Source organism: Culicoides brevitarsis, chromosome 2, assembly GCF_036172545.1.
Source record: "Culicoides brevitarsis isolate CSIRO-B50_1 chromosome 2, AGI_CSIRO_Cbre_v1, whole genome shotgun sequence".
In the NCBI taxonomy this organism is placed as follows: domain Eukaryota; kingdom Metazoa; phylum Arthropoda; class Insecta; order Diptera; family Ceratopogonidae; genus Culicoides; species Culicoides brevitarsis.
The window spans coordinates 9,726,376-9,736,148 of record NC_087086.1 but is presented as its reverse complement, the minus strand read 5'-3'; the positions used below and the strand labels follow the sequence as shown (position 1 = coordinate 9,736,148).

The 9,773-nt window shown below is 25.6% G+C and overlaps 1 protein-coding gene across 1 annotated transcript; it reads left to right on the top strand.

Moving 5' to 3' along the window:
- Nucleotides 1-4,193: 4,193 nt before the first annotated feature.
- LOC134828480 (glucose dehydrogenase [FAD, quinone]-like) lies at nucleotides 4,194-6,113 on the top strand. Its single transcript, XM_063841460.1, has 2 exons — nucleotides 4,194-4,371; nucleotides 4,426-6,113. Exons 1-2 carry the CDS (start codon nucleotides 4,194-4,196, stop codon nucleotides 6,111-6,113), a joined length of 1,866 nt encoding a protein of 621 aa, XP_063697530.1.
- The last annotated feature ends 3,660 nt before the right edge of the window (nucleotides 6,114-9,773 follow it).

The window sequence follows — 9,773 nt, the reverse complement described above, 5'->3', positions numbered from 1 at the left end:
ATCGCTGAAGAAAAATGGGCGTTATCGCAACTTTTCCTTCTGGCAAAATTTTTAATAATAAAATAAATGTTAAAAAATTTTTCTCGTACGAAAACTCGAAAAATAAATAAATTTTCATCGTGCATGGAGAAAATGCATCGAAACACACACAAGAGAGCTCTAAACTTTTTAATTACTTATCTCTATCTTTTACGTTTGAATTAAATTTGGTTGTAAAAGTTGCCTTGTTGTAGTCAGAGATGGTTCTAAAAATTATTCTTCAGGAAAAGTCGCTCAACGAAACGGAGACGGACCTGTTTACAACAAAAAATTACAAAAAAAAAAGACGAGAAAAGTAGAAGCAAGAAAAGAAATAATGCATTTTCAGATATATACCTGCATAATTTTTGGACCTGACAAGAAATTTATTTATCTCGCTGTGCTCGGAACAGGCAACGTTTAGTTAAAGTTTGTAAGAGGTGAAAATTTATTGGGTTTTGCTTGAGTGTTTTTTAGTGTCTGCTGCTCTTCTTCCTTGCTTTTTATTATTATCGCATTTTATTTTATTATCTATGTGCATTTCAAGGCTTCATCATTTTGCTCCGGCAAAAATTTTTCCAAAGATGGCGTCAATTTATGTTCTCCCAAAATAAATATTTAAGGGAGTCAAATTCCAAAACGATTCTTATCAAAACATTTTTTTCTTCGTTTTTTTTTATGAAAAAAGTTCACTTCTCAATTTTATTACACATTTTTATGGTACCCATAACGCTTTACTTTTTTTTTCTTCTTGCAAACGACTTATGAAGGCGGGCTGAGTTTTTGTGTTGTTGTATTAAGGGAAAAATAATATAAAAATAAATGTATCGTATTTTGAGGCTTATTTACATATTTTCTCAATAACGCTTATATTTCCTTCTCTCGTATCGCATAATAAAAACCATAAAAAAAAGTTTCAATATCTCACAAAAAATGGTATTTACCTCCCCTTTTCTTACTCGATGTTTTTTTTTTATCGGTGTACCGCTTCTTGCTGCTGCTTCTTTTATGTTAGTTTGTTGTATATTTGTACATGACGGAAAAATTTAGCATATTTATCTGGAAATATGTTAGGCAGAGACAATAGATTTTAGTTGATTTTTAGATTTTTGAGGAAAAATTTAATTATTTTTTTTTATAATAATTCCTTAAGTTTTAAATTTAAAAAAAATAAAAATTAATGAACTTTCATTGAAAATTTAAAAAAAAATTTTTTTTTATAAAAAATAAAAATAATTAAAAAAAATTAAATTAATTTAAAATAAAGGTTATATGAATTAATTTATTTTTACAAAATTTAATTAAAAAAATTAAATAAAATAAAAACTAAGAAAAATCTTTTAATTAAAAATAAAAATCAGCTTGTTAAAATAAATTTTGAAAGAAAATAATTTTTTATTAATTTAAATTTTTTTTTTTACAAATTTTGTATAAAAACGAACATTTATTTAAAAATAACTGAAATTAAAAATGAACTTTTCTTGACTGAATCTTGACCAAAAATAAAATTTCAACTTAAATTGAAATTTTCTGAAAAAAATTAATAAAAAGTGAATTTTCTTCAAACAAAATATTTTTTTTCTTCTTAAAATTTATTTAACAGAAAATTATTAGAAATGCCAAATTTGAAAAAAAAAAATTTTTTTTTAAAGTAATTTGATAAAAAGTTGATTTTTTTTGCAATAAAATGAACCTAATTTAACAAATTTCAAGAGAAAAATTTCATTTGTTTCAGAAAATAACTTTTTCTTAATAAAAAATTGTCAGAAAAAATTATTTTAACTAATTTTTAATGGCAAAAATATCAAAAAATTATAAAATTCTTTCAAAAATAAACTAAAAAATTATTAAAAATTAAATTTTCTCAACTTTCCTGCCTAATAATGGATCATCATCATCATCTCCTCGATGATGACGACAGAAAAAATTCTTGCTTTTTTATTATATTTGATATTTTTTTAAACATCCTTCACACTGCTGCAACGTACCCTTACCCAAAGTCAATTTTACATAATAAATGAAACCAATTGTTCGTCGCATCACTTCGGAATTCCGCGCGACTCCTAAAAAAAGCGAAAAAAATCATCAACAGTGGAAAATTTAAAGCGTGTCAAAATAAACATGGAAAGTAGGTGCTCCAATCCAAATATGAGGGGGGTGCGGAACAAGCTGCGGCGACGATATGTTGGCATCACATTTATGCCATATTTGTATGCAAAATATGTCGTGTGTCTCTGTCGCACTCGCTCTTTCGCGATAATATTATTACAAATCGTAAATTTTGATATTTAAATTATATTGCCTGGATTACTCCGCAACGTGGCAGTTGGCTGAGTTACTGGCAAGGTATTTGGCTTGAAAATATAAAAAAAAAACATTTTCATGTAAAAAATGGAAAAAAAGTGAAATGACGATAATAATATTCATGTTTGCGAAAAAAAATGTAGATTTTTTTTTCAGCTACAAAAATGAAATGAAATTTATCGAGATGATATGCGAAACGAGGTCTTGTTATAAAATTGTGTCTCGTAAATTAAATCTCATAACTTTTCATCCATTTTACGTTTTTTTGTTAAATTTTCGGTTTTTAATGGAATTAGGGCTGTTTTAAATTTATTTCGAAGTTTTTGTCTTAAAAGATTTTTTTTCAATAAAAAAAAATAAAATAAATAACTAATAAAAAAAATAAATAAATAATTAATAATTAAAAAATAAATAAAATAAAAATAATTAAATTATAATTTATTTAAAATGGCAATTTTCATAAAAATAAATTTTGTCCGTAAATAAAATAAAAAAATAAATCCTAAAAAAAAAAATAATATAAATAAATAAAAAAATAAAATTTTGAAATATTTTTTAACTTAATAAAATGTCATTTTTAGAAAATAATTAATAAAATAAAATAATCCTTTTTTTTAAAAAATTATTTAAAAAAAAATTAATAAACATTTTTAAATTTTTTTAAAGTTTGAAATTAATATAAAACATTATAAGAGAAAAATTTTTAGAAAATAATTAATAAAATATCAATAATTTTTTTAAATGTGAACATGTGAAGTAGTTTTTTGAACGAAATTTGAGAAAAAAATTATTTTATATAAAAATAAACTTAAAAATATTTTTAAAAAATTATTCATCATTAATTAATTATTTATTTTTTTTTTAATTTTTTTTTAATTTTAATAAATTATTTTTAATTTTTAAAATAAAAATAACTAAAAAATATTTATTTTTTTTAAAAAATTTATTCATTATTATTAATTTATTTTATTAATTTTTACAACATTTTTTTTAATTATTTAATTTTTATTAATTATTTTTTTTTTATTAATTTTTTATTATTATTTTATTTATTTTTTTAAGTTTTAATTAATTTTTTTTTCTTTGATTTTTTTCTTAGGTTATTTGACAAAATCTTCAAAAAAAAAAATTGGAACGACTTAAACCTATTTAATATTTAATTAATTTCTAATTTCATCTAATAATCATCTTCAAAGAGAAATAGCGCCATAGCGCGCCACTTGAGAAGCTACCCGTCGTGCCTTAGATGAAAAGGTGTGAGTTTGAGGAATTTTTGCAAGTCATTGACTCATGCTTCGCTTACAGGGGGTAAAATTTAAAGGAATTATTAATGACTTTCGTTTAAAAAATATTATTAACTAATATTCCTTTTTACGCCTACCGCTTAAAAATTTTAACACAAAAAAATTTTGACCTGATTCTTTGCGTTAAAATTAATATTTATTTTAATGGCTTTCATAACTGATAACGATTTTCACTTTAAAATGCCATTTTTTCGGGCAAATTCGCTGCTACTTGTGTTTGTTTTGAAGTTTCAAGTCAAAGCAGAAACAATAATCCTCTTAAAAAAATATAAATTTTGTAAAAATACGTTCTACTTATAATTTCTTTTCGATATTTATTTTTAGTATTCATAAAAATTAATGACTTTTTTTTTGCTGATTTTTACCCAATAAAAAGAGAATTTCAAATATTTTGCTTGTTTTTTGCTAAAAAATTAATTTTTCGAAAGTTTTCTTCTCGCAGGTGAATTTTACGACAAAATGTCCCACTTTTTTTGCAAGTTGCTGCAAGAGAAAACGGATAAATAATAAAATTCTGTGAGAAATATTTAGTTTTTACGTGACTTTGGTGCGATAAACATCGCAAAAATGCTTCTGGAAGGAAGTTGTGCGACATGCAATACCTCAAGTGCTCCCAGTTTCGGGCCTTTTTCACAAATGATGACGTTGATGTCAACAGTATTGATGACGTCGCAATGTTTTTTGTCCTCTACTGACAAATGGCCCGCGGATTATGGACAAAAACTGAAACATTTCCATCCAAAAGGTAAAAATTTTAATTTTTTCATGGATTTTTTTTTGAAAAAAAAATTTTTTTTAGATGTCCCAAGGTACGATTTTATCATTGTTGGTGCAGGAACTGCCGGAAGCATCGTCGCCAATCGTCTTTCGGAGAACCCTAAATGGAAAATTTTACTCATCGAAGCTGGCGGAGATCCTCCCGTGGAAGAACAAGTCCCTGCTTACATGTTTCAAGTGATAAACAACTTAAATTACACGTGGCGCTATAAAACCGAGGTGTCAGATCATGCCTGTTTAGGGTCCGTAAATGGTTGTGCATGGCCCAGAGGGCGCTTATTAGGGGGATGCAGTGCAATTAATGCCATGGTTTATGTTCGTGGCAACCGAAAAGACTTTGATTTGTGGGAAGCGCAAGGAAATCCGGGCTGGGGATGGAATTCCGTGTTAAAAACCTTCAAAATGCTCGAAGATCCGCGTCACATGAACCTTTCAACGTCTGGCAAGAACCCGGTGAAGCTCGATTCGTATGGCAGTCGAATCCCGATCAAGGAAATAATTTTCAATGCAGCGAAGGAAATTGGTCATGGCATGCTGGAACAACTTGAGGATGAGAGATTTTTAGGTTTTCAAAATTTACCCGGGACTTTGGACTATGGAACAAGAAATAGCATGGCAAAAGCGTTCCTTGCCCCCATTAGGGATCGCCCGAACTTGCATGTGATTAAAAATGGCTACGCAACGAAACTTCTTTTCACGAAAAATCAAAAAAGGGCAAAAGTTGTGAAATTCCGGATCAATAACCAATCATTTAAAGTCCAAGCTACGAAAGAAATAATTCTTTCTGCTGGAGCGATAGGCTCCCCCATGATCCTAATGCACTCCGGAATCGGTCCAAAAACGCATCTCCAGTCGTTTGGCATCCAAAATATCGTAAATGCCCCTGTCGGGCGTAATTTACAAGATCATCTCGTGGTGCCCTTATACTTCAAAATGGGATCAACTTCGCCAGAGCCCTCAATTCGTGAAAAAATCAACGACATGTTCGAGTATCTCGTGTCACGGAAGGGTCCCCTATCGACAATTGGCTCCTTAGACACTACTGGATTCATTAGCACCCTTCCCGATAAATGCTCCTTTCCAGATATCCAATATTTGTATCTCTATTTTAGGCGATATTCGCCCGATTTGGTTGCTTATCTCGAAAGTTTGGATTATTCAAAGGCTGTTTTCGACACAATTCAGCGAGTTAACAACGAAACTGACATTTTTATTGCTTACGTGGTTTTACTAAACCCTAAATCCGTGGGTCATTTGGAGCTGAGGAGCAAAAATCCCATGGATGCCCCGAAAATTTACGCGAATTATTTGGATCACAATGACGATGTTTTGGCTTTTCTTCGGGGAATTCGTGAACAACGGAAATTTTTGAAAACTCAAGCATGGATGTCAAATAATATCAAAGATGCGGGTCTAGAATTGCCGGAATGTGATAGATTTGAGCCCGATTCCGATCAATATTGGAGCTGCTATGCCAGGGTGATGTCCGTAACGGTCTACCATCCAACGAGCACTGCAAAAATGGGAAATAATGAAAATTCAGTAGTTGACAGTACGTTAAGGGTTAAAGGTGTGCAGGGATTGCGAGTTGCTGATGCAAGTGTCATGCCGCATATTACGAGCGGTAATACGATGGCGCCCACAATTTTGATCGGGCAAAAGGCAGCGGAGTTTATTGTCGACGATTGGAGCGGCGATAAGAAATTGTAAAACATTAAGTCTTATTTATTGCGTTATTTATTTTTTTTAACAATAAAATTTTTTAATCGAACGGCGTTCAGTTAATCCCGAGTATCGATGATGGCCAATCTTTTGTGTAAACATGGAATTATCAAATTTTATGTTGAAGATAAATTTTTTGATTTATGATTGGAAATTATCGGAAGTAGCGACACGTGTCAAAAAAAAGACAATTTCGGGGTCGGGTATTTTTGTTGATTTCATATTTTATGGTCCATTAGGATGACACTGACAATATTTCGTTAATTTTTTGTGTTTATCAATTTTTGGACAGATTCGGGGCACGTGTCGAAGATTTAAAAAGTGTTAACATGCGATTTTTGTTGTGTTATTAAAGGATTAGATTTTTGTAATTTTTTTTTGATTTTTATCTAAATGTTTTCTCACAAAAAAAAATTATACTAAAAATTTTTTTATTTAAGATTTAATTATTCTCTATTTTTTTTTTGAAATTTTTCTCACAAAAAATTAAAATATTTTCAAATTCTTACAAAAAATTTCATTTTTTATAATTTTATTATTTTTGTCAAATTAAAAAAAAAATTAAATTAATAAATTTAACAAAAAAAATCTATTGAAAAATTTATTTTAAACTACATTTAAAAAAATTCTTATTTTTTGGCGAATATTTTTAAATTAGTTAGAATAATTTATTTTTTTTTTTCAATTTTTCTTCTCGTAAAAAAAATATTTTTTTGTAATTTTTTTTAAAGTCCATAATATCTCCAAATTTTTACGAACAACTTCATTGAAAAATTTTATTATTTAAAAAAAAAATAAAACTTTTAAGAAATTTTAAAAGTCATTTAAAAAACATATTTAGGTATTTAATTTATGTTTTAATTATTTTATTAAAAATTTGATTTTTTATGCTAAAATATTTTTAAAAAAATAAAAAAAATAAAAAAATAAAAAATTATTATTTTTTAAAAAAATTTAATTTTTAAAAAAATAAATTAAAATTATTTTGAAGAAAATTTTAAATAAATTATTATTTTAATTTAACAATTATAATTATTTAATTTATTTTTTTAATTTTTTCAAACAAAAAGAATTTTTTTCCTTTCTTTTCGTTTTGAAAGATCTTGCTATACAAAAAAATATTTTTTGAAAGATAATTCTTGATTTTTTTTCAAAAAAAAAAAAAAATAAATAAATAAATAAAATAAAATAAAAAATAATTAAATAATTTTATTTAAAATTTTAATTATCGAAATATTTTTAAATAATTTTGTAAAAAATTTTAATAATTTATTTTATTTTAAATTTCTTTCGAATTACAGTTTAATATAAAATAGCAAATCTGATAGAATTGAATGACATTCTTGGTTCACTCCCTTTAAAATATTTTTTAAAAAATTAATAATAATTGATCGAGTATGCGAGTGACGTGACAGAAGGGGTTGGTTTTAAAACAACGGGTGGCACGAATGCGCACTTCTTTGCCCTGCAGGGATTTTTCACCGCGTTATCTCCATTACGATTATTATTATTTTATTAAAAAACACAATTTAAAATTCACTACAAAAGAAAAAACTGAGGGAGTGATTTTTTTTTGTTGTTTAATAACTCAACAAAGCAGTTGAACAAAAAAAAAGATTATTTGATCAAGTGCAAAATATTTTGATTGATGGATCTTGGTGTGATGACACTTGTGTTGATTCTTTGTTTGTTTGCTCTTCTAAGCATTTTTATTTTGTTATTTTTTTCCTTTTGAAGTGATTCAGGTGCTAGTTTTTTCACGCTTGCTCCGAGTCAATTTTCGGGTGTCATAAATCCATCACTTTAATCTCTCGGAATAAGCTCCTTTTTGTCGTGAATAAAACTCCCCCTTATTATTTTTTGTGTAGAGTTCATATTTTATGTTGTACATATTTTTTTTTTGTATTCGGAATTTAATTCAATTTGAGATTTTTATTGTTCCTAATGCACTTTATTATATTATTAAAAGGAATAATTTGAATAAAAAAGTGATGGGATGGATTTAAACAATTGAGAAAAGTTGCTATGGCACGGATTTTATGCATTATTTCATTAGTTTTTGAATTTGATTGCCACTTATGGGGTTTTATTTTATTGTTTTTGAAAAAGGAAAAAAAAAGATTTATGCTTGAAAAAATTGGAATTAAGGAATTGTAATTATTTTAATTTAATTAACTTGAAATTCTATTAAAAATATTTATTCGTTTGAAATAATTTTATTTATGAATTTAATTAATTTTTAAAGAATTATTTTTTTCAATATACTTTTAACTAACGAATAATTAAAAAATTAAAAATTTTAATTAAAATTAAAAAAAAAATAATTAAATTTATTTAAATTAAATTTAATAAATAAAAAATAAATTAATTAAAAATTGAAATAATAAATAAATTTGATGAAAAAATAATTTTATAAATTTTGAGAAAAATTTATATAAAATAATTCAAGAAAAATATTAAATAATAAATTTGAGCATTCATTTTAAATATTTAATATTTTATTAAAAATGATTTTTAAATAATAAAAAATTAATTAATTTAATTAAAATTAATATTTTTTTAATAAATAATTTTTTCGAATTAAAAAAAAATAATGATGTTTTGTTTTAAAAATATTTTTAAAAATAATTCAAGAAAAATATTTAAATAATAAATTTGAGCATTCATTTTAAATATTTAATATTTTATTAAAAATGATTTTTAAATAATAAAAAATTAATTAATTTAATTAAAATTAATATTTTTTTAATAAATTAATTTTTTGATTTAAATAATAAAGTTTTGTTTGGAAAATAAATTTTCAAGACAATTTGTGATATGTTTAAAAATAAAAAAAAAATTTTTTATCAAAATAATTTTTTTTTTACATATAATCCACAAAATAACTTATTTTATTTATTTTACGACAAAAAAAAATTTACCTAGATCTAATTTTCTCGCTTTACCGACTCTGCTAGACATTCAGTCCACAATTCTCTTCTTAACATAATTTTTATTAAACATTTAATTTCACGCTTGCCCCTCTTCTCTCAACACTTCACAAATAATTATATTCATAAAAAATTTCTTTCCTTTTTTTTTATAAAAAAAAAAAATTATTTCATCTCTTCACGTAATTTTTAAAAAATTTTTGTTACACTTGCTCATTAAACACAACACACAAAAAGTATTCAATGAAACAGAATTTCACGGTTATTTATATCAAAAACTCCCGTTTTTTTAATTCAACCAAATACAATGAAGGTAGCGTATTTCAAACAGTAGCTGATCGGATTCTCAACAAAAAAAAATAAATTAAAAATTTTTGGACACCTTTTTTGTGAGTGTATGCGTGTAGTCTTATTTATTATTTAAAACTTACCTTTTTTACAATTTTTTTATGCATTCACTTCGGCATAAAGGTCGGGATTTTGATATATTTTTCAGTCATGTCATGTAATTGAATTGAGATCAATATCATTCTGCCGAAGCGAAGCGTTCAATCAATTTAATATCATTTCATTATGAAAAAAGTGAACGAGACACAGCGACGTCCATTCCGTTTCCCCAATGACGTCGAATGGAAATGAAAGGAAGCTTATGCTTAACAATAATCAAATAATCGTTTTTTTTTTGTGCCAGCGAAAAAGTGACAAAAGTATGGAAATG

Bases quoted from the DNA above. Each gene is read 5' to 3' on its own strand.
- LOC134828480 (XM_063841460.1), top strand. From the start codon at position 4,194: ATGCTTCTGGAAGGAAGTTGTGCGACATGCAATACCTCAAGTGCTCCC. The intron at 4,372-4,425 runs GTAAAAATTTTA...AATTTTTTTTAG, and splicing joins GAAACATTTCCATCCAAAAG to ATGTCCCAAGGTACGATTTT.